The following is a 25,352-nucleotide window of genomic DNA, read 5'->3' as shown; positions in this document are numbered from 1 at the left end:
TCCAATCCTAACTCCATGCAGCTTCCCTGCAGAAATTTTTCTCTGTTTCTTTTTTTTTTCTTCCTCCTTATTGGCTCTTGTGCTGCAATCAGAACAGAGGAAACTATGAGAATGAAAATGAATGAAAGAAGAGATCTTCGGATTCCTCAGGGAAAGCACAACACAAACATGGTTTTCAATTTCTTCCCCAAGGGATGGGTGCCACCTTCAGGTCCTTCAAAGAGGCATAACGAAGTGGTGGATTCAACACCACAGAATTAAGTTTGTAACAAGTCCATTTTCTATGATTTTTTTTCCAGATTTTTTTTTCTTTAGTATGAGTTTTTTGGTTCTGTGTTTATGTGAGGGACTTAATTAAGGTTTGTAATAGATCCTTAAAGGGTCTGAATTTTTTGGGCTATTATTCTAAATTATACTGTATAGAAAAGATTGTTCACATATATATGGTTATTAATGTGTATATTATTTTTCAGTATGGAGATTTTCTCCTATGTTTAGTTTCTTCTCCAATTGAGTTTTGGTGTGTGATGATTATGAATCATTCTGTTTGTATAATTTCGGGTGTGTCAGTGTGAACAAGCATATCAGATGCTTCAGCAGCCATCAGAGAATTTTCATTCAATTTGAACTTCTCTTCTCAATTCTCACTTGACAATTTGACATGACCTCAGGTGAAATTCATTAATGAAAAAAGCCAGAATTTGGAACCTTTTTCAGCACTGCAGCATAAAGGGCAAAAGTTGAATCCTCTAAGTCTTCCAATTTTCCCTTTTAGCTAGCTTGGACTTGAGGGGTGTGCCTTGGCCCACTCTCTCTTGTGAAAATACACCTAAAAAGAAAACTCTGTTTCCTTCAAAAATTGTATAAACCCCACAATGCTTTCATTCCTTCTTGATTTGAAAAAATCTAGCACATTTAGATGTTTGAATTAGCTCTTTTTCTTCAGAATTAACTTAGAAAGACGAAGTTATTCCCGGTAGTTTTTCCCTAGAATTAATTCAACTATATATAAAACTAATTATAAAAGAGTTTACTAACAAGGTCTAACACAGCTGATAGATAGTTGAGTTTCTTAAATATTAGTACATGGTTCAATTCGTAGATGGTGTCTATAAAGAAAAATTTATCAGAAAAAACTTATCCACTTAATGTGAATTCAGAGTCAGGAGATTAGTATAAGGATTCTCAATTTTTTATTATACTTACCGGTTGCAAGAGAACACTCCAATAGAGACAGGCTATAGCCATGGTTGAGAATTTGAGATCTTAATGTTGGGTTCATATTGAATGAAAACCCCAATTTCCTCTGAGTCTGTAAATTGCACTGTCATTCATTATCATAGGCAAAGTATCATTGGAACTTGGAAATGTGTATAAATTTCAATGAAGCTGAATGCACTCAAAGCAAGGGCATTACTATATTAGAATAATAAGGTCACAGGACAGTTCATAAAGAAGTTAACGCGTAAGGGTTTCTTCTAAAGAACAATGAAATTTCAAGTGTCTCTCTCGGCTAAGGGATGTTTGTCCCCTTTGACCATGTGCTTAACAAACTTAGGCCCCTTAATTGCATTTTTTTTTTGACAGAAAATTGCATTTAATAAAAGAAGAATGTGTTCAATTAAATAGTGTGTGAAGAAGTTCCAAATAACAAAATAAGATGTGGCTTCATTATTATGATAGTTTTGTGAATATGGTGCTTTATATGTTTTTAGAGTTAGTTGCATTTTTTTATCCTCTTAGTTTAGATTAATACGTGTGATTACAGTTTTTTTAGTTTTTTTTTTTCAAACTAATTAAGTTCAGAGTTTAATAGTTGTGCATTGTCAGTGTAAAACATTTTTACACAGACGTCCAATAACGGAATGTCACGTATTCAAATGCATTTATGATCATTTTTATTTTAATTAAATTAAAAGCTTATTTTATGACTTAACAACCTATCATTGGACGTCTGTATAAAAAAATGTTTATACTGACAGTGCATTACCATTAAATACTTAAGTTCATCTGCTTTTAAAATTAAGTAAATTTGGTCTTTTCTCAATTTTCATATGCATAAAATCACTAAATCTTCCTTTTCTTTTGAAAAATATGAAAGGGCTTCAATATATTTCATTGCAATTGTGTTTTTTTGTTGTTGTGTGATTTAAGCTAAATGTAACACAATATGGTTTTAGGCTATTAAAATAGAGTTTAATTTTGATGCACGGACGGTGTAAAGTTTTTTTACGCCGTCAACCAATCAGATTTCAAAGATGTGACATGTCAATTAAAGAAATTAAATGAAAAAAGAGATTTTCTCACATCCTTAAAATCTGATTGGTTGACGGTGTAAAAAAACTTTACACCGTCGGTGTATCAAACTTTTTCTCATTAAAATAGGCTGTATAATAACCCTCCAGGATATAAGTGCCCTTTATAGCCATTTGTATTTAATCCTAGCTAGACTACTTAATTATATCTTGTAATAAATTACGGAAGTTCATGAATTTAATTGAAAACTACTGTAGTATATATGAAGATGTGACGGATATCTTGCTCAAAGAGATTTGATTGATAAGATTATAATTTTATATTAAAAGTCAACAAACACAAATGTCCATAAATCGTGAATGAATAATGATAAATACTTCTAATTCATTATCTTAATAGTCCTTTGTAATTATATGAATGAAATAATATTTTATTTTTCTGCTCCATGAAAATGTATTTAGCACTTACAAGTTACAATTCATATACGAGATAAAATAAAATCCATCCTTTACAATTATACACTAATGCAAGGAAACAGAGCCAAGGCGAAATTCTAACTCTGACTTAGGGGTTGAAAAACGGACATAAAATTTCGATGACATGACGATCGCATCTTAGACTTGTACACTAAGATTATGTTAATCTATGTAGATAGGTCATAATATAAAGAACACACTTAATTTCACAATAATTAAAAATTAGAGTTAAACACACTTCATTTCAACTCTCCTACATATGCTTGATCGTGACTAGGGAAGTGGCTATTTGGCACTAATTTTTAGTTTCAGCCAACTGTTTTAAATAATTCCCGTTTATTTTTAAAAAAATGAACATAGGGTTCGAGTGGAGATTTGATCCACCTATAATCCATGTAAATATTTTAAAAAATTAAAAATCCAAAAAAAAATATCACATCACAAATTATGCCTAGGTGTAGGTGGATAGGTGGGTGTGTAGACACACATCACTAAATTGGATCCATATGACCAATATCAATGATTCACTCAAGACCTTGATGGGAAAGTAACAGCCAGAATCCAGGAGGGGAGAGGGAAGTATGTTACTTTATATGAATCAAATAAATCTTTTGTGACAATTTCCCAATATGCTCTTGTATTATTATTATGTATTTTTTTATCTCACACATAATTTAATTAAAAGTGTTATTAACTTAATTTCAACAGAGATCAATATTAGTTCATCTTTAGGAAACAAATCACCCGTGCTGGTACAATTTAATTTGCAAGATTATAATGTTTCTTATCAGCCATAATAACTGCCAAACAAATATTGCACACCTAATCTCCTATTAAAAGGAATAGGACTTTGATATCTATTGTGATATCAAAAGAGAAAATTAACTACTTCCATTATGTTGTAAAAAATTTATAAATCTTCTTGCCAATAGACACCTCACCAGGATCCTCATCTTCATCATCCTCTTCCTCTTCATCTTCCTCGCCCTCTTCCGCTTCCACCTCCTCTTCCCCCTCATTATCATTTTCAATCTCATGGAATCTGCTTCCATCTTCATCTCCATGTTCCGCCCTGGCATTTTCTTCCACTGGATCCACAGAGGTGGTTTCAGCACCATCATCACCAATAACGTCTCTTGGCAATTGAAACTGTAAAAATATAGGTAATAATAAATAAAATAGAACATATATCTAGAAATTCTGACCAAAACAGGAAGGCTGTTTTACCCTAACAACTCTATCATCAGAGAACTCCACAGTCTTCGCTGTCGAGACCTGCAGCAGAGATGTGCCTTGGACATTGTCATCAGCTACTCCAGATGAAGTTTCTATGACCACTTCACGACTTTGATTATCCACCTTCGGTTTACCACCAATAGATTCTTTCCCCACGCTCTTTCCTCCCTTGGATGCGGCCTTTGTTGATGAAACCTCACCTGTACTGCTCAAGAAAAGCCATGATATCAGAACAATCCAGAAAATCTGGCCACTCAATGGACATGATGCATGATAAATCATGGAATTAAATGTACTATTACCAGCCACATGCAACATACTCGCAATAACAACTATAACATCCTTCCACATTAAATTAAATGGCGTTAAACAGTTGCTCAAATGAGCAACTCACTTCTTAACCACCATACTAATGATCAGAAACTGCCATCTTAATCATTTTTTTAATATCTGAAACCAGTAGATTTATCTCCATATAGTAACACAATAATCAGTCTAGTACTTAAATATTAATGCCAAAAGTAGTTCATATCATATCTCTCACTAAAACTAAAACTTACAAATTACAGTGGAAAGACTAATTGATATCGGCAATGTTCTGAACTTCTGATCACGATGTTTGAAAATGGGGGGGGGGGGGGGGGGTCAAGGGAGAGTACTTCAGTTTGAAAATAAGCAAGAATCAATATATTCCAACCATTTTAATCCTGTAGAAATAGAACTAATACAAGCCTAAAGAAATCAAGAGAACTAGTTTATTGAAAAAAATCAAGAGAACTATCTGCAATAAGAAATCACGACCAACTAAAGATATAATTTAGTTCACAATGATATGATATAGTCATTGCCCAGAAAAGGCCTGAGAATAAACCTACGTCTTGTGCCGCCTAAGATTGTATCGCTTCTCTCCGGTAACATGTGCAGGTTGAGCAACCGTTTGCCTCTTCTTCCTGCGGCCAACAGTTGTAATACTATCTGATTGTCCATCACTATCACCTGCATTCTGCTCACTTTCTGCTATCCTCGAAGTTTGAGCCCTCTGCCGCTTCCTTCCAGTGTTACCAATGGCTTTCTCAGTGTGACTGGAGTCTTCCTGACTGTCTTTGACATGATCAGCATCGAGAGATTGCAGACTTGCATTTTCAATTTCCCCTGAAGCTTTTCCTAGGAACTCATTGGCCTCTTTAACAACAGCCTTTACTGAGCGTGTTCTAACAATTCCAGATTTGCTTTTCCTCCCAGCTCTGCGCCGACCAAGCTTTGGAACTGACTGCTGAGAATCATCTGGACCTCCATCTACCAAACTATCCACATAGCTGTGATCTATGGATTGGGACTCATTATCCACCTCTCTAACGATGTTATCGGATTGGACGAGTGGTGTCTCTGAAGAGAGATGAACCATTTCCCTTGTTAGTTGTCGTTCTTGAAGAATAACTCTAGCTCCTTCTGTATTAGCATTCAGATCTGGCAGTGGCGATGTCCCAGCCATGTCTGAAGCACTAACAGCATCTGTTCTTTTGCTTGGGGATTTAAAAATCTTGGATGTGCATTTGCGGATCCAAGACACAGGTCTCACAGATCCAGAATAGTCAGAAGCACCAACGTTGTCCTCTGTGTTCTTAAGAGGCCTATCATTCAGAACAGGGGAAGTAGGTAAGGGCATAACACATCTTTCCTTACAGTCAGGTAACTGAATATCAGATATAACAAAGTCCCCAATAACTTCTCCACAGGCATTGCAACTCCTTAGCTTCTCAACAAGTGCCAGAAAATTGTTTCTTTCAGCCATAAGGCATTCACGTTCCTTCTTAACCTTCCGGCTGAGATTCATAAGCATTTTTGAATCTTCATGTATCTCACGTTGGCCTGATTTCAGCTGCTGCTTGTTAGACTCAAGTTCCTTTCTCTCATTCTCTAACCTGATCCCCTCAGACTTCACTTCTTCCCATTCCTTCTCAGCATCACCCTTCAAGACATTAATATTATTAATCTCTCTTTCCATCTCCTCCTGAAATTTTTTCTCTCTTTCCTGCAGGTCTTTCTCCATTTCCTCTTGCCTCTTCTGGATTTCATTCTTGAGATTCCTTGTCTTTCTTTCAATATTTTCAAGCATTTGTGCCTTTTCATTTTTCACCTTTTCTGATAAAAGAAGTTCTTCTTGCTTCATTGAATCTCTAAATGATTCCTTCTCCAGTTCAAGCTTCTCAAGCTCTTTCTTTATATGATCTTGAATATCTTGTTTCTCTCTTTTCAACCTTTCTTCTTCACTGTTCTGCAGTTTTCCCAATCTTTCTTTCTCCTCATTAACTTCATTGTGTTCTTTACTAACTTCAGCTTTTTTCTCATCCAGTGCATCCCATTCTTTTTCAAACCTCTGTCTCTCCTCCCTCAAGTTTTCAGCTTCCTTCATAAGAAAATCCTTCTGCAATCTTGTATGCTCTATCTCCTGTTGTAGTTCCAATTGCAGACGAGAATGCTCTGACCTCTCTTCTTCAGTAAGCTTCAAATTCTCTGTCTCTTGACATATTTGCAGCTCCTGCTGAGAAATCTCAGCTTTTATCTTCCCAAGTTCAACATTTAAATTCTCCAGACTCTCCCGATCAGCAAGCAATTGTTGTTTTTCCTTCTCCAGCTCTTTTTCTTTGATTTTGATAGTCTTCTCTTTCTCCTTCAAAGATGTCAACCTTGCTTCAAGTTCCTTATTTTGCTCCTTTATTCTCTCAGCCTTCTTACTCAAAGCCTGCTCTTCTTTTCCGACCTTATTTTCTCTATGGTTGACTTCAACTTCCCTCTGCTCCAAGGCTTCCTCTTTGCTACTAAACTCTTCAATAAGGGATTTCCGCTTTTGTTCCATTTCAAGATCAAACTCCTGCAACTTTAAATCCAGATTATCCTTTTGCTCAGCAAGGAGTTTCTGGATCCCCTCCTGTAGGAAACACAGCACAAAAGTAAGAATGCAACAAATTCGTGCAGTTTGCTGAAGCAATTAAATGCAGTGTGTTTACAGAACACATCATATGTCAAGAACTATGGGTTTATATAGTAATTTCATATTTCAATTTCTTTGCCCACTTGGCAAAATTTCAGTTTGTAAAGCTTTTATTCCTAAAGTACTTAAAAAAACTTTACATAGTGACCATAAAGGCATTCAGTTAAAACTAATTTAAACTATCATATGCTAATATAGAATGCCAGAACTTGGATTCAGTGTTTGGTCTCTTCCTACGACGCAAACTTATTCTTAAAGTAGTAGTACTAAGTTATTTATTATTCCCTTTTGCAGCAAAATGAATTAACAGAAAAAAAATATGGATTGACAAGCAGGTAGACAGGTAGTTATTCAAAACTTTAAATTTCTTTAATTTTTATTATCAATCAGGTGAAATAAAAGCCATCTCTAACATGTAGATAGGTTGTTACCTATCAGCATAACATTACAGCCAGAGTGTTTGTGTGGACACATTTCTGCTAGGGATGGTGTAATATGATGCTGAAACTAAATTCTTTCATAATGTTGTTTTCCTTGTTCATATAAACAAATGCTGGATGATATTGCCATCCCACTCTATATCACAAAACCACTCTTACAGCTCAGCATGCCCAGAAGCATATGCACCATGCTTAGCATCTTTGAAATTTAAATATTTCAAGAAGATGAGCATGTCCCCGAGGATTTGTATAATTGTATTTCAATACCTCTTGATTTAACTCCCGCAGTCAAAATGGCTTCAGCAATTATAAATTAATGTATCATACAGATTTTTTCATGCAAAAAGCTTTGCATAACATTTCATTCTATTGTAAAGTTACCAGGTGCACGGACTCACTCTTTCCCTAGCACTAAGTTTCAATTCCATTGCAAGTAATGCTTTCTCTTTCATCTCCAGCGTGCTCTTTAAAGAATTCACTTCCTGCAACCATAACCACAACACAAATAACGGACAGGGTCACATCAGATCAACTAAATGTTTACATACAAAAAGAGACACAGATTATAAGAAATTGCAAACCACACCTTCTCTTGCACATCTAAATCGGCTACCCTTTTACTTATCTCAGCTTCCTTTACTTTTAACAAAGAATTAGATGAATCAATTTTCTTCTCCAGCACTTCTAGGTCTCTCTCTTTCTGCTTCAAGTTCTTCTCAGTTTCAATTGCCTTCATTTCTCTCCCAACAAAATTTTGTCTACCATCACATACAATATCCTCTCTTTGCCGTAGCTTCCTCTCCCACTCCTTCAAATCTTCCCTTTGTTTGTAGAAAGTGGCCTCAAATGATTCTCTACTGTAATAGGAATGCAATTCCAATTTAATGAATAGAGTCACAAAGTAGAGGAGTTAACATAATATGATAACTAGAAATGGCCATAAAGTTTAGAGTATGGCACATACTCAGTAGCTAAAGACAGGCGCTCCTTTTGAAGCAAACTTTCACGAACTTCCAACTCTCGCAATTTCATATCAAGCTCTGAGTTTTTTCTGTTCACCTCAGCAAGCTTAGCTTCTGCATCATGCAAGTTCTTGTTAACCACTGAAGACTTCTCTTCAATTCCATCCACCAATGCATTTGCTTCAGCTAGCTTTGAATGGGAGGAAGACTGGACTTGGGCATGTGCTTTTTGCATTTCACGCAAAGCTCTCTCAAGCTACAATTGATCAAGTTCAACAACATCAGAATAAAATGAGAGAACATCTAAATAGACGACTTAGGTGGACAGCCTTAACAGCACATGAGAGCAAACCCCAAATCTTATCATAGAAGTGTTTTAACCAAAAAATATATATCTCCACATAAAATTGGATAAGAAACATATTAGTGAAGTATTTAATAACATGAAGTGCTGCAATAAAGACAACAAGTCGCAAGATGAAAAGTATAACATTCTTGATTTTTTCATTCAAGTTCAATCCTAAGATAGTAAGGCAAAGACAGTGGTCAGATGAGACAGGCCTTTGAAAAGAATAAGCAACATCGGATGCTACTTTTCCACAATCATTGTAACCTTTGAAAAGACAGAAGAACTAAGTTATAGCCATTCTAGCTCTACAAAGACCCTATGCTCCACCACATCATACAGGCATCACACATACATACTTAGAGTAAGCAAATTCAAATTCTCATAAAGAGCTGTGACTGTGAGGGCGTTTAACGGTCAACATTATAATAGAGCAAATTGTTGAGTTTTCATTCTCGAAATAGCAGCCATTTCTTCAGTTCTTCAAACAAAATCTCAAATAAATAAAAAAGACAAATACAACAAAAAGTAAAAATAATCCGAGACCCTGAGAAGAGCCAATTCAACCACTTACAAAGTAGTTTAACTATTCTTGTCAGAATATGCTTAACAAGTCTAATCAAATCCAAACAATTCACAAGAATCATACGATACCCATAATGCGTAAAAGATGATCATAACAGTTAGGGTAGATCAGGTCAGCTATTAATTTTTAAAGATCAAAAGTATAAGTTCAAGGAAAAATGGAAATAAACAACAGGAGAAGTTATATAGCCCAGTCTCAGCCCTATTATCAGCTCTTCAAAACTAACCAAAGTAAGAAGAAAGAACACATCAAAGGAAAAAAGAAGAGCAAAAGTACAGACAAAGTTAACACAATAATATACTTGAAGAGCTTACATCTTCTCCACACTGCTTTTCTGTGCTCAATGCTATCCTCAAATTTTCCGCTCGCTTCTCAGCTTCAGAGTATGCTATTAAATGTGCAGACCGTTCTCGTTTTAGAATTTCCTCAGTTTCATCTAGTGCTTGCCTCAGTTCATCAAACTTTGAACTCCATTCTTTCTTCTCAATCAAGAGGAGGCCCATGTTGTATTGGTAGTCAAAGAGCTATTAAGAAAAAAAGGAAACAAGGATCCATCAATGGTTAATCATTAAAGAGATGACAAATCGTTTCCACAAGAACATGCTTTCATAGTAACATTAAGAAAACACAACATTCCTGCAACCATGAAATCATCTTGACCCAAAAAAACACAACATTCCTGCAAACCGAAAATTCCCTTAGAGCCTGTTTGGTTTATATCAAGTATCCTAACCCAAAATCAAGGTGTTATCAGTATATGGGGTCTGGTAACTGGTAACTGGTAAGTGTATAGAAGTATAAAACTCTCAAGAAAATATAAGAAAACACAAGGACACCACAGGCATTTGAGAGGTCGTTCTCCCTCCCACCAATTCTCTTGCTCACGCCTACTATGCCTTCTTCCTCTACTCCTTCATTACCTTCTGCTGAAACTATCATCCCTGTAAAATTCCTTTTGAATCTAAATACTGGAAAGACCGTTGACAAGGGTTGAAATTATATGTATCTGCAAAATCAGTAAACTAGTTCTTTTCTATCTGTTTTTGGTCCACCACACTACCCAACTTCAAAAGTATGTTGTAGTTTCAAATTTCAATCCCTGTTTAGCATTTAGACACAATACCAGGAAGCCGGGAAGTGTTTGCCTCCATTGCTCTATCAACTACAATGCTTCTTCCCACGTATAAGAGCCGTTTTCTCTAAACACCCATACTCATTTAATCTACCAAGTTACAATATTGTTCCAGTAAAATAATCAAAGTGATCATTCTTCTAAATCATAGATTAAATCAATCAATTAATCATATATACCAAGTTCCAATTGCCAGCACCACTATAATCGAATTTGCACAAAACCGCGAAAAGCATACAAAAGCATTCATCTATAAAACCTAATACAACAGAATAGCTATAAAACAAGCAATAACACAAGAATCAAACAAACCCTAGAAAAAAAAAAACGATTCAGAACCACAAAAGAAAATGAAAAACTGCATAAATTTTCATGAACTAACCTCTCTTTCGAGCCTCGAGACCTTCTCATAGAGTGCTTCTTGGTCCTTCCTCTGCATTTCCGCCTCATCCAGTAACCCAGCCTCCCTAAACTTCATCCAGTCATCCAAGTTCCCTGCGTCGAAGCCCATCGCCACCTCGCCAGAGGCTTCGCTCAGAGAACCCAGCGGCGGCGGAGGCAGCGCTTCAGTGGAGACGGCGACGGCTTTACCCTTCGCGGAGGGAGTGAGGCCGGAAGTCTTCCCGGCCCCGACTCGGTGCGGCGTTGGAAACGCCTTCCTTTGCGGCGTGAACATCGTGCCGGCGGCGCGATAGAATGTCGCCGGAAAAGTTGGCCGTAGATTAAACGACGGGAAAAGGGAATGGGAAAGGGTTTAGTTTTTGTTTTGCAGTTCACGGTCTGGAATTCGAATTCGATATAAGAGAGTAATTATCAATGAGATTTCAAATAAGTTGATTTAAAAACTTTAATACTAACATTTCACTATAATGTACGTTTTTTTTAAATAATACTATAATACTAGTTTTACATGAGGAAAACTAAAATAATATAATATAAGTAAATGTTTTGCACATGACCGGTCACATCTTTTCATTTTTATTTTAAATTTAAATTTAATTATGACATAACATATGAATGAATTTTTCTTGAATAATAAGTGTAAAACTTCTTCGCGCTGATAATGCATTGTAATTAAACTCATAATTATAATACATTAATACCTCATAATTGAAAATATGAAAGTTATAGATAGAAGTTATAATCAGCAAATTAATTAAAATATTTTCAAAGAAATATATAATATGTAATTAAATTGACCATATTAAATAGAATGTTAATCAGGTCTAAATATATATATTTAAACTATATATAATACCTGTGCGCTGCACAAGTTTATTTACAATTTTTTAACATTATAAATAATTATTCTAATTTCAGTAAATAAATATATATTAAACAATCATTTTGTTTTTATACATCGGGTCGGAAAGACCTGAGAATTTAAACAATCATATTTATTTTTTATTCAATCAAATCAAACACAACAAGTCCTAGACTCATGTGAGTTCTTTTAATAAACAAGTTTTAATTTTATGAAACCAAGACTTTGAGTTAATATGATTCTAAGGTTTAGCCTATCTTGTTTATATTCACTTTATTTTATTTTGGATTTTACATGATGCATAACTCTTAGACTTTGCATGATTTGATCTATTTAGTTGAGAGCTTGTCTACTTGACGATTCTCATTCTCATAATGATAAGTGGTTTTTTAGATAACAAAATAACATTGTGCGGGATGTGGAGGAATTTTTTTATACCAATAAAAACTATTAAACTTAATAAATCAATGCCACATGCTATATAACACATCATGAGTGTAGCAGCCTAGCACAACAAATAGATAAATATTAAAGGGGTCAAAACAACATCTAGTCAATTTTAAGGAGATCTTATCCATGTATTTTTATAAGAAAACTCATATGAGTTAATTCAGTTATAACAATAAATCCAAATTAGCTTTTTATTGGCTATTTTAATGGATTGACTTTCCTATATAAGGTTGGTATGCATTTCGATAAGGCAATAACAAAGATTGAATAAACATACATGTTTACAATGGCTCATTCTTCTTGGATAGAGTTTCTCTTGTTAATCTCATTTTTTATAACAAGGTGCTTTGCTGGGGAGGTCACTTATGATTCAAATGCTCTTATCATTAATGGAGAAAGACGTATTATATTTTCAGGTGCAGTCCATTATCCTCGAAGCACAGTGGAGATGTGGCCTGATATTATTCAAAAGGCTAAGGATGGAGGCTTGGATGCCATTGAAACTTATATATTTTGGAACCGTCATGAACCTGTTCGGCGTCAATATGATTTTTCAGGAAATTTAGATTTTATCAAATTTTTCAAGCTAATCCAAGAAGCTGGCTTGTATGGCATTATAAGAATTGGGCCTTATGCTTGTGCTGAATGGAACTATGGAGGCTTCCCAGTGTGGCTACATAATATGCCAGGGATTGAGTTGAGAACTGATAACTCGGTTTACAAGAATGAAATGCAAATTTTCACTACAAAGATTGTGGAAATGACCAAAGAAACTAAATTGTTTGCATCACAAGGAGGACCCATCATTCTCGCTCAAATAGAGAATGAATATGGAGACATCATGTGGAAGTACGGAGACGCGGGAAAAGCATATGTTAAATGGTGTGCACAAATGGCTCTTGCACAAAATATCGGTGTCCCGTGGATCATGTGTCAGCAACGTGATGCTCCTCAACCCATTATAAATACCTGTAATGGATACTATTGTAAAAATTTCCAACCTAACAACCCTAAGAGTCCCAAAATGTTCACCGAAAATTGGATCGGATGGTTCCAAAAATGGGGTGAAAGGGTTCCTCATAGAAGTGCTGAAGATTCAGCTTATTCAGTTGCACGATTTTTCCAAGAAGGTGGGGTGTTAAATAATTACTATATGTACCATGGAGGTACCAACTTTGGTCGCACGGCAGGAGGCCCATATATAACAACATCTTATGAATATGATGCACCACTTGATGAGTATGGTAATTTGAACCAACCTAAATGGGGACATCTTAAGCAAATGCATGCAGCAATAAAATTAGGGGAAAAGATCTTGACTAATGGAACAAGGACTGATAAGGATTTGGGCAATGCAATCAAACTAACAACATACACTGATGCCACAGGGGCGAGGTTCTGTTTCTTGAGTAATACTGATGATAAAACAGATGCAAATGTTGACTTACAACAAGATGGCAAGTACTTTGTCCCTGCTTGGTCCGTGACCATTCTTGACGGTTGTAACAAAGAAGTTTTCAATACTGCAAAAGTTAATAGTCAGACCTCTGTAAAGGTGAAAAAGATTGACGATGATGCTACTACTAAGCTCACCTGGGCATGGAAGATGGAGCCAAAAAAAGACACCATGCATGGAAGTGGTAGTTTCAAAGCACACAAGCTTCTCGAGCAGAAGGAACTAACCTTGGATGCTAGTGACTACTTATGGTACATGACTAGTGTCGATATTAATGACACTTCCATTTGGAGCAATGCAACTCTTCGTGTGGACACCATGGGTCATACCCTTCATGGTTATGTGAATAAGAGATATGTTGGATATAAATTTAGTCAATGGGGAAGCAAATTCACATATGAGAAACAAGTGTCTTTAAAGAATGGAACAAACATCATAACTTTGCTCAGTGCCACTGTTGGGCTTCCAAACTATGGTGCACGGTTTGATGAGATAAAGACTGGCATAACAGATGGTGTTGTTCAATTAATTGGAAAGAATAATGTGACTATGGACTTATCAACGAACCTTTGGTCTTACAAGGTTGGTTTGAATGGCGAAAGAAAACGTTTATATGATTTGAAACCACGCACAAATGTATCATGGTACACCAATTCATCATCTTATCCTATTGGAAAGCCTATGACTTGGTATAAAGCTAACTTCAAATCTCCTTCTGGAACAAATCCTGTGGTGATCGACTTACAAGGTTTGGGTAAAGGACATGCTTGGGTCAATGGACACAGCATTGGTCGTTATTGGCCTTCTTGGATTACTGCTTCCAATGGTTGTAGTGACACATGTGACTATCGTGGGAATTATGCAAAGGAAAAGTGCAACACTAATTGTGGAAATCCATCACAACGGTGGTACCATGTTCCAAGGTCATTCTTAAACAATAATGACAACAACACAATTGTCTTGTTTGAAGAAATAGGTGGAAATCCACAAAATGTTTCTTTCCAAACAGTAACAACAGGAATGATTTGTGCTCATGTCAATGAAGGTGCACAATTAGACCTATCATGTCAAGGTGGACAAGTAATTTCACAAATACAATTTGCTAGCTTTGGCAACCCAAAAGGTAGATGTGGTTCTTTCAAGAAAGGCTCTTGGGAAGTTATTAACAGCCAATCAATTGTGGAAGCTACATGCTTAGGTAAAAGTAGTTGTGGATTTACAGTGACAAAAGAAATGTTTGGCATTGCAGGGGTTAATGGCATAGCTAAACTAGCTGTGCAAGCATTATGTTGAGCCAATATTTCTCCCAAAATGGAGGGGAAAATCAAATATTCAAATGTATATACTCAAACTGTATATGTATTTCATACATATTATTTTTATTCTTGAACTTTAATTTACGTCCAAATTTAATTATTTAAAAGTTTACAAATAATGCGCATTTGTACTTTAAATTAAATTTTGATATAGTCCATAGAAGATAAAATTAAATAATTATGAGGAAAATTTTCACTTATAAAAATAAATATAATATATCAGATTAATTTAGAGTGGACATATATACAAGTATAATGCAACGTATATTTTAGTAAGCCAATTTTGTTTAAAAGTTAAATATCAAAAAGCTAAATCATTTGTGACGCTCACTTCATCACTAGTTTTTTTAGCAATGAGGAGGATAATGATCAAATTAAAATAATAAAGATTTGTTCACCACCACCTTACCACCACTACACACTCACCACCAATGTTATCGCCCTCCATCACCACTGTCATTAATATAGCTAGAGTTAAATATTTGATAACATTATAAAATAATTTTAAAATTTAATTATTTGATAAAAAATTAATAAATATTGTTTTAAAAATTCTTCAAATATTAATTTTAAAAATTATTACAAGTTTTTCCAAAAAACTATTCTTTTATATAACCAATAACTGCATGAAGTTTCTATTTGCATATATTGATAAAGACTAATATATAAAAAATAATACATTCTTTATTAAATATAATTATCATTGAAATATTGTATTTTTATACTCTATTTGTTTTAAAATAACTGTTTGCATAAATATTAAGAAATGTAATTAATATTATTAAATTTTTAAAACATATTGTTTGTTTTCCTGTTTTGAACTTTCAAGTGTTTGTCCCGTATGATAGCTTAAGTGGTAAGAGTTACTGGACATGTCGGTTGGGTGGGAGAAGTCCATAGATCAATTCCTAAAGGATGCAATTTATCTTTCCGATGCACCAAAAAACTTTCAAGCGTGTTTTGATCTCTCTTCATTTATTCTTTTCATATGAACATTATATGAAAAACATCAATTATTGCGTTCTCTTGAATTCCTAGTAAGACAACTATTATGAAACTATTTTTTCTTCTCTAAATGAATAATTATTTCAATACTTCACCAAATTAAACATATAGACTATCAGACATTTGAATTCAATGTGAAAATTAAATTGAATTAAATAATGACAAAAAACAGTAAATATTCTATTTATTACAATTCATTGAACATTTTTTTGAGTATTAAATATTTTGACTATTAAATATAGAATATTATTATTTTAAAAAAACATGTATTGTCTGCACAAACTTTTAGATTTGACTTATACAATTGAAATAAATGTAATTAAATAACATATGTATTGATGCTATGATGATATATCTTATGAGAATACTTTATGTTATATGAAAAAATGAGAATAAGTTATCACCGTAGGATATAATTATGAATGATTAAGATTAAAATAATTTAACAGTCATGTTATCGTCACATGATAACGATTTAAAAATGTCATGTAACTTTTTAAATATGACATAATGTTTTAATCTTAATCATTCATTGTTAGATTTGACAGTCATGAAATTAAAGATAAAAATATGAGAGACTGTTTGCACGAGTTTATAACCTTAGAGCAAAATCATGCTTGACCAAATTAATAATAATTAAGTAAAAAAAATCAAAACTTTTTCAAAAGTATAAGCTTATATACTGCATTATAAGTTTATTCATTGTTTGGTGCTAGCATTGTATAGGATAACCTTATACATTAATACTTTAAAATAATCGTATACATTGATCGATTATTATACATTAAAATGATGGTCTATTTAATTAAACATATTAAGGTGGGATAAGACTTGATAAGGTTGCAACGTATAAGCTACGTGAAAATATTAATCCACCACCACCACCATCGTCACCTTTCACCAGAGCCTCACCACCACCAGAAGTACCACCTCCACCACTGCCACTGACGCTACCACCACCCTATAACATTGTCATCATCACCGCGTCACCACTATCACTTCCATAATTACCACCACCGCCACCACTATCGCCACCTCAACCACCACAACCCGCGCTACAACACCACCACTGCCATTACTATTGTCACATTCGCCACTACTACTACCATTATTTGATAATGTCAACTATTTTGATGATTTTATCAAATAGTTATTTGATAAACTTTAAGGACTCGTTTGATATGTTGTATAATATAAAACTTGATTGTATTAGACCTGATATGATAAAAAATTAATACTATACATCGTGGGTCATATACTGTATAATTTATCATATTGTTTATGTTAATATAATCCTATGATTTATAAAATATTGAATAATAATGGATAGTATCAAAATAAGAATTGTGTTAATGGGTGGTGGCAATGACGGTGGTGGCAGTAGTAGTGGTGTCGGTGATGGAGGGTGGGGGTTGTACTCGTGCTATTAAGGTGACAATGGTGATTAAATAATCTATCATTTTAATGTACAAGAGTGGATTGATGGATAAGCCTATAAAATACAAAATTAGCACCAAACAATGAATAAGTCTTTTTTTTATAAAAGATATATATATATATATATATATATATATATATATATATATATATATTAATATAAGAAATATTGAGAAACAACCCCTCTTAAAATGAGTACAATATCCCGACCAACCAAAAGGTTGACAAAAATCTCAGCCAACATAGCCAAAACCCTCCCAATAACCTCTTAACACCCACCCAAAGATCCTATCACCTACATAACTCGAAAATATCCCAAACAAGATCAAATCCAGCCACGCAGGGCAAAAACCCAACAACAAACCAACCACCGCCAAAGGATGAGAAACAAACCCTGAAAAGAAAACATAAAAAAGGAACGAAAGCATAAAAACAGATAACCATCTCAGACAGGGACCTGAGAACACGGCCGACCAAAATGGGATCCGACACCCACCATCAGAACACGAACCTCGAAGCAGGGGCAGCAAGAAACCATGACCAAAAGATCAAGACCACAGTGAGGCAAGGAGGAGCAGCAATGGACGAAGTTCTTCCGAATAAACCCCAAACAAAAACCACCCGATCTAGTCCATAGCCCGGGATCCCTGCCAAAAGGGAACTCGATCCGACCAACCTAGAGATGGTGAAGATCAAACTCCACCAGAAGACGATGAACCCGACCCAGAAGCACGCAACGAGGGACGAGGCAGACCACCTACACAACCGAGACCAGCAATAGAACTGCCCCCACCCACTGCCGCGAACCTCGTCAACCTTGCAAATATGAAGAGAGCCTACAGAACCCCCAACCCCTGATCTCTCAAGGGGGAAGGCAATGCTTGGTCGTGCGCGAGATGCGAGCCTCTGTCAAACCCATGAGCAGGAAGAGGAAGGAAACAAGAGCGAGATGGACAGAGGCAACATAGGAAAGGAAAAGGAAAGGCGAAGAAGAGGGGTTGCTGCGGCGCGACGACCACCCCATCAAAACCCTAGGAGGAAGAACAAGAAACATCGAGAGAGAATTGTTAGAGAGTGAGTAATTGATAACTCTATAATGTATTGTATAAGCTTATATTATCATACCTAATACAACGTACCAAACGAACCTTTAAGTAGACTAATATTAGGCAAAGTATGGCCACATATTTTTAACAGGAGAGTCTATGGGCCTAAGAAACAAGGCACTAGTAGAATTCCGACACCTCATTGTTACAATAAACCTTAAGACAATGAGTTTATGTGTCGCATCTCTTATAAAATCTCCACTCCATTAATTCTCAACCAATGTGAGAGTTAACTCACACTTAATTCTCAATGAACCTATTTACGCAGAACTCGATCCACTTTATTTCCATCCATAATTGAAATTCGTGTTTTTTCTATTCATGTCGTAATAGGCGTGAATTGAAAAACAAACACGCACTAATATTTTTTCAAACAACCAACCCCGACCCAATGAGTGTTAGTCGCAGTGGTAAAACGTATTTGCTCAAACTCTTACGTTGAGAGTTCGATTCCTAACCCTCACCCTCTTGAGAAGACCTTTAACATTCACCACACCCGGATCAGAATTGCGAGAACAATTTAACACACGAAACAAGAAAAACCATCCAAGCCCAAAGAGTTTGGATGAATGACACGTAACCCACTGAAGTTGATTCTCCTCACAGTCAGGTGTTCTTAACAAAGGTAAGAAGTGAGAAGTCCAACACAAATGCTGAGGTGTAATTTTATAATTGGCTCCCCAATTTGAAGGTTGAAAAAACAAAAAAATCTTCCCCAAAAGAGGCAAAATCCTACCTCAGCTCACATATTTATATTCACGATTCACAGCATTTGTGTTACATTTGCAACACCACCACCATTCTCACACCCACACCCAGTTGAAACCGATTCACATAGCGAGCGTCTTCAAACTGCGAGAGTGAGTGAGGGAGGGATCCATCCCAAAACCTCAACCCTAATTTCACCCACCCGCGACCACCATGTCGTCGTCGCAAGAGAGCGCTTCTCGTTCAAGCTCCGCCGCGGCTGATTCCTACATTGGTTGCTTGATCAGCTTGACCTCCAAGAGTGAGATCAGATACGAGGGGATTCTCTACAACATCAACACCGATGAATCCAGTATTGGCCTCCGCAACGGTATAATTCTTTCTGGGTTTTGTTTTGTTTTGTTTTGTTTTGTTTCTACTCAATTTGCTGTCAGATCTTTCAATTCACTCTGCAGATTGCTAGTTTTTGTTTTGTTTGAATTGAATTGGTTGATTCTGAATTGTGGGCTGTAAGCTTCTGCCACAGGGAAGGAATTGTTGTGGGCATGCCATTGTTTCTGGGTTTTCAGTTCAAAGGCTGCGGAGGGTCTCTGTGATTTTTTGTGGGTTGCATGTTTTACTGATTTTTCGTGTGCCCTGGACTGGAATTCGATTTGTTAAACGGGTTTTCTGGTGTCCCATTGTTGTGAATTGTGATTTTAATCTATCTTGCAATTGTTGCGAACTCGCGATTGATTTTGGGTCTTCTGTTCAAAGGCTGTGGTGGGTTTCTGTGATTTTTTTTGTTTTCAGTAGCATGTGGGTTGCATGTTTTACTGATATGTGGTGTGCCCTGGACCAGAATTCGATTTGAGAAAAGTGTTGTCTGGTGTCCCATTGTTGTGATTTTAACCTATCTCTTCAATTGTTTTTTTTGGGTTTTCTGTATAAAGGCTGTGGAGGGTTTCTGTGATTTTTTTTCCAGCAGCATCTGTGTTGTTTTACTGATATGTGGTGTGCCCTGGACCAGAATTCGATATATAGTGTCCCATTGTTGTGATTTTAACTTATCTCTTGGTAAGGGTATCTGAATTGTGCTTCTTCCAAAGTTTCATGTGATTCTCTGACCTAGGGTTTTTGTAATTTCTGAGTTTGTTACTTGCTGTGCTACTGCTGTCTGTACAGCTGATGAATTCGAGTAGCAAATAACAAACTCGAGAATTATAAATAAACCTTAGTTCAGTTAACCACTTCTTCAAATTCAACAATAAAAGAAGCAAAATCCAGATGCTTTTCAAGGTGATAGATTAATGTCAAAGCTTCCAACCACTGAAACCACACTGAATGAAATGGAAAGTATTGTTTTAATTATTAAAGAGGATTATAATTGGCAAACATATCTTTCTATGAGATATAAATGGAACATGTATGTTTAAGAACGCCAAAGGAAAGGGCCTTTATAGAATTTTATTGTTTGCGTGTTTCTGCTTTGTTTCCTTTTATTGTCAGTGGTTAAAAGTTGCGTGGTTTTTATGTTCAAGATCTTCTCGGAACCATGTGGATTGTTCCAGCTTTGAATTTTGCTGTCTTGCTTCCATAGTTATACTACCAAGTACTTCTGTGTTTGTTGTTTAATATCATCAGCTGGATTGGTGGATTGATACTTTTGTTTTTGTGTGGCAGTGCGATCTTTTGGAACAGAAGGAAGGAAAATGGATGGTCAACAAATTCCCCCAAGCGACAAGGTTTATGAGTATATACTTTTCCGTGGATCTGACATCAAGGTATCATGCATAGAATTATACAATATCCTTTTCTTAATAGTCATTGCTGGTTACTAATTTTTGTCAACTTTTGTAAATTTGTATCGTTTTTTTTTCTTTGTACAATTCTATATCCACAGAAATAATGAGTCATGCATATACAGGAAGAAGGAACACTAGGAAAGCTGATCCCGGTTTTCTTATGTTATAAGTTATTGACTTATTGTTATTACCTGACCAGGCTTTGTTTAGATGATACTGCATGGAGTCTTTGACTGATTTATGTCCATATGCTGAAACATCTGTTGTAACTTTTTCTCTGCAGGATTTACAGGTTAAATCTTCTCCACCTGTCCAGCCTACTCCACAAGTCAATATTGACCCAGCTATCATTCAGGTTGGTGGGGAAATTTGTGTGAATAATAAGTTGAATTAAATTAATCACATCCTAATTATATGGAATTGTATTTGCAGTCTCACTATCCTCGCCCAGCGACCACATCTACAAGTTTGCCTTCTGCTGTAAGTGGGTCTTTGACTGATCTCAGTTCCCATCATACTGCACAGCTTGGACTTCCTGGGTCAAATTTTCAAGGACCCTTGCCTTTGTATCAACCTGGAGGGAACATAGGATCATGGGGAGCTTCTCCAGCTCCAAATGCAAGTGGTGGTGGGCTTCCTATGCCGGTGTATTGGCAAGGATATTATGGTGCCCCGGGTGGTCTTCCTCATTTACACCAGCAACCTTTGCTTCGACCACCACCTGGTTTAGCAATGCATTCATCTATTCAGCAGCCTATGCAGTACCCCAATTTTAGTCTCTCTTCACCGGCTGTATCTTCTAATTTGCCGGAATTGCCATCTTCTTTGCTACCTGCGAGTACAAGCACAACCAGTGTAACATCTGCTTCTTTACCTCTGTTAAATTTTCCTCCTGCACCTTCTGCATTGCCTCCTGCACCTGCGGCATTGTCTCCTGCACCTTCTGCATTGCCTCGCGCACCTTCTGCATTGCCTCCTGCACCTTCTGCTACCCTAGCTTCAGAAATTTTGCCAGTTGCATTAGCCAACAAGGCAACAAATGTTTCAACTTCAGCAGTTTCGCTAGCTTCTAACTTTCCATCACTGACCCCATTGACCAATTCTGGTCCAGATGTAAATGCTATAGTGCCACCGGTCTCCAGCAAACCTAATGCAATTTCAGGCTCAGGTTTGCTATATCAAACTGTATCACAGTTCTCTCCTGCTTTAATGCCCCCGGTCTCCAGCAAACCTAATGTGATTTCTGGTTCAAGCTTGCCATACCAAACTGTATCACAGTTCTCTTCTGCTTTAACACCACCAGTCTCCAGCAAACCTAATGCAATTTCAGGTTCAGGTTTGCCAAATCAAACTGTGTCACAGTTCTCTCCTGCAGTTGTTGGATCATCTCATTCTATCCATACAGACACACCAGCCCCTGCTCTGGTAACCCCAGGTCAATTATTGCAGCCTGGACCAACTAAAGTTTCGTATGCTCAGCCTTCACAGGCACCTAATAAGGATGTTGAAGTGGTTCAAGTGTCTTCAACATCATCTGCTGAGCCATCTCGGCCAGTTTCTGCTGAAACTCAGCCACCGATACTGCCATTGCCAGTAAATTCAAGGCCCAATTTCCGGGTATCATTCTTATCTTTATACAGTTTCATTTACACAGTACACACACACACACACACCTTCTAATGTATGGATACTCCATTTTTCAAGCTGAACACTTATGAAGTATGTTTTAAAACTCTTAAAAATAAAAAATGGATCCGTGGCTTGGATATGGTTCTGATTAAGCTGGCTATTCCTGAGTATGTCTTGGGGATGGTCTGATTACTAGCTAATCCATTGTTTTCAGTTGAAGTTAGGTTTTCCCCCATTCTCATTTTTCTCCTTACTCAATCAGACCCATTTTAACAAGTTTCTTTTTTTGCTTTAATATTCTGAGTTTGGTTTAATTCTTGTACTGTAGTAATTTCACTTCAATCTACAAATATTTAACTCTATATTTTGTTATGCTTTGAAATTTATGTATTTTTGTCTTTCATACAATGCTACCATATCTAGATAGATAGATACATAACCAACTCATACCTTAAATATTGAAAATTGCTGTATCCAATACCTAGATGGCTGTCTACAGGACCTGTATGGAAGGACTGCACCCCTATCTTTGCATTATAGATTAAAAAGCCCTTTGGTTTTGCATGTACTGTAATATGTGGAAATCGTGCTCTGTAATTTTAGATGGTCTTCATATGCACATTTTTCATCCCAGCCCCTATCTTTTGTGTTTTTTTTGCAGAGAATTTAAAGCAGTACTAGGTCTAGTTGTCAATGATTTTAATTGGCAAACTGCCATACATGAGTTATGATGATTGATGTGCCTTTCTCAACTTGTTTGTTTTCTTATTTTACCTAACAAATATAGCACCCTGTCAGTCATGCCTAGACCGCAAGCATGGATAATTTATTCTATTAATTTCTTTAGCATCTATTCTTTTGATTGAGAAGGACTTTTGACATTTGGTTTTACTTTCTTAAGGCTGGTGGAGCTCCAATCCAAACTCATTATGGCGGCTACAACTATAGAGGACGAGGAAGAGGAAGAGGAACTGCGGTAATGTTCTGCTTATTGTGTTGCATTTAATATGTAGGTTTGAACCCCCTTTATTATGCATAATTTCGAACCCCCTGTTTTTTGGATGATTTTGAACCCCCTTATACATGACTGAACTTGTTGGAAGACTAGAGTGTTGAAGTTTTTCTTTTCGGAGTGGGGTTGTGACTAGGTGGGAGGGGTTGTCTGTTGTTAGTTTTAAGTTTAGGACTTCACAACCCTTTTCACTCATTATAAGTAAATAGTGAAACTTATTCCATGTGTGTTTGTTTTAAATCATTGTTGGTCAACTAAGATTAGCTAAATAAATATGCCAGAAGGACTTTTACGTGGTTAGTTTGCAAAAAATATTGGTCTTTCCAAAAAATATTTATTATTGGAATATCCAGTCATGAAAAAGTAATGCTTTGCAGGGCTTTCGTCCAGTCACAAAATTCACTGAAGATTTTGATTTCACGGCAATGAATGAGAAATTCAAAAAGGATGAAGTATGGGGCCATCTTGGTAAAAGCAATAAGTCTCATTCAAAAGATAAAGATGGGGAAGAAAATGCTTTTGATGAAGATTACAATGAAGAAGAAGACAATGATGACTCATCAAATGCTGAGGTTAAGGTAATCTTATCTTGTGTGCAACTTGATGTGCATTCAGTTATTCCATGAACATATCTTTGCTGTCAGACTTATGGCTTTGACTGCTATTCATGGTTGTTGCAGCCTGTTTATAACAAGGATGATTTCTTTGATTCGCTCTCGAGCAATGTGAGTGATAATGCTTCACAGAACGGAAGGACTAGATACTCTGAACAGATTAAGATTGATACTGAGGTAATTTTCATATTCCTTCTAATCTATTTAAGAACTATGTTCAATTCATTTGCTGATTTGGGGTACAGACATTTGGTGATTCTGCGAGGTACCGTGGTGGTGGTCGAGGGGGCCGTGGTGGGCCTTTCCGTGGTGGACGTACTCGAGGTGGTTTTTATGGAAGAGGAGGAGGGTTTGGCTATTATGGAAGAGGAAGGGGCCGTGGGCCTTTCCGTGCTGGTTAGTTTTTGTTTAGTCATGGTGGAGAATAAGAGCCAAGGCAGAGTCCCAATAAAGCTCAGTACTTATGTTATAGACCATGTTTGGTTATTGTGTTTTCCTTTATGTTTGTTTCGCCGAGTAAGTCGGACATCCTTTTCTTGTCATGTTACCTGTTACCGCCTTGTGACTCCTCTACCCAGCCGCTTAGTTTGATGGAATGGTGAACTTATACCATTTGATTTAGCTTATATCAACAGGGAAGTTTAGACTAAATTTATTGCGGTGCATTGTTTATTATGCTTGTGAGCGTTTCGTCAATAATTCGTTTCTGGTTTCCTGTCAATAGTATTTGCATTGTCAATGCAAGTTGCTGTTGTTGGAGTCGGTTTTGTGCAGGTATGGGAGTGATTGATATCCCTCCAGTTTAAGCTATTCATACATGCATGAATTATATTTAAAATCAATCCTTTATTTTATTCGCCCTTTTCTAGGGATAGATCAAACTGATCTTCTGTGGTACAGTAGAGGTCAAACAAAATTTAGAAAGCTTTTAACAACAATTTTGTGTCTTGTGAAAATATTTTGAAAGATATCACATTTGTTGCATTTTTTAATAAACTTAAGTTACCTTTTCAGTGAAAAACATTTCATTCGTGTACTTATTATGTTCTTTCTTACAAATAAGATATCATATATGAATTTTTTTTACTCTAAATATAATATAATTTCATCTACTAAATGCTCTATATCCCTATAACTCAAGTTGT

The 25,352-nt window shown here is 36.0% G+C and overlaps 3 protein-coding genes across 4 annotated transcripts; 2 read left to right on the top strand and 1 right to left on the bottom strand.

The window, feature by feature from the left end:
* Positions 1-3,431: 3,431 nt before the first annotated feature.
* Positions 3,432-11,244, bottom strand: LOC130739607 (protein CROWDED NUCLEI 3). Of its 2 annotated transcripts, none has more exons than XM_057591941.1 (8): positions 10,809-11,244; positions 9,609-9,818; positions 8,365-8,618; positions 7,987-8,257; positions 7,799-7,882; positions 4,844-6,897; positions 3,960-4,173; positions 3,432-3,881 (listed from the first exon to the last, which is right to left on the bottom strand). In XM_057591941.1, the coding sequence occupies exons 1-8, from the start codon at positions 11,100-11,102 to the stop codon at positions 3,627-3,629; spliced, it is 3,636 nt and encodes a 1,211-aa protein (XP_057447924.1). In that variant the 5' UTR covers positions 11,103-11,244; the 3' UTR covers positions 3,432-3,626. The 2 variants fall into 2 exon arrangements, with proteins under 2 accessions (XP_057447924.1, XP_057447925.1); XM_057591942.1 differs by having other exon boundaries at positions 7,987-8,254; positions 10,809-11,230.
* Positions 11,245-12,417: 1,173 nt separating this feature from the next.
* LOC130735683 (beta-galactosidase 15-like) lies at positions 12,418-14,889 on the top strand. Its single transcript, XM_057587592.1, has one exon. The coding sequence runs from the start codon at positions 12,418-12,420 to the stop codon at positions 14,887-14,889; it is 2,472 nt and encodes an 823-aa protein (XP_057443575.1).
* A 4,338-nt stretch (positions 14,890-19,227) lies between these two features.
* LOC130739605 (protein decapping 5) lies at positions 19,228-24,858 on the top strand. The gene is made up of 8 exons (XM_057591939.1): positions 19,228-19,538; positions 20,831-20,931; positions 21,236-21,307; positions 21,385-22,569; positions 23,483-23,557; positions 23,971-24,171; positions 24,274-24,384; positions 24,453-24,858. The coding sequence occupies exons 1-8, from the start codon at positions 19,382-19,384 to the stop codon at positions 24,606-24,608; spliced, it is 2,058 nt and encodes a 685-aa protein (XP_057447922.1). The 5' UTR covers positions 19,228-19,381; the 3' UTR covers positions 24,609-24,858.
* The last annotated feature ends 494 nt before the right edge of the window (positions 24,859-25,352 follow it).

This window comes from Lotus japonicus, chromosome 2 (assembly GCF_012489685.1).
Source record: "Lotus japonicus ecotype B-129 chromosome 2, LjGifu_v1.2".
Lineage (NCBI taxonomy): Eukaryota > Viridiplantae > Streptophyta > Magnoliopsida > Fabales > Fabaceae > Lotus > Lotus japonicus.
Note: the sequence above shows the minus strand (reverse complement) of the source record. Positions and strands in the feature narration are given on the sequence as shown.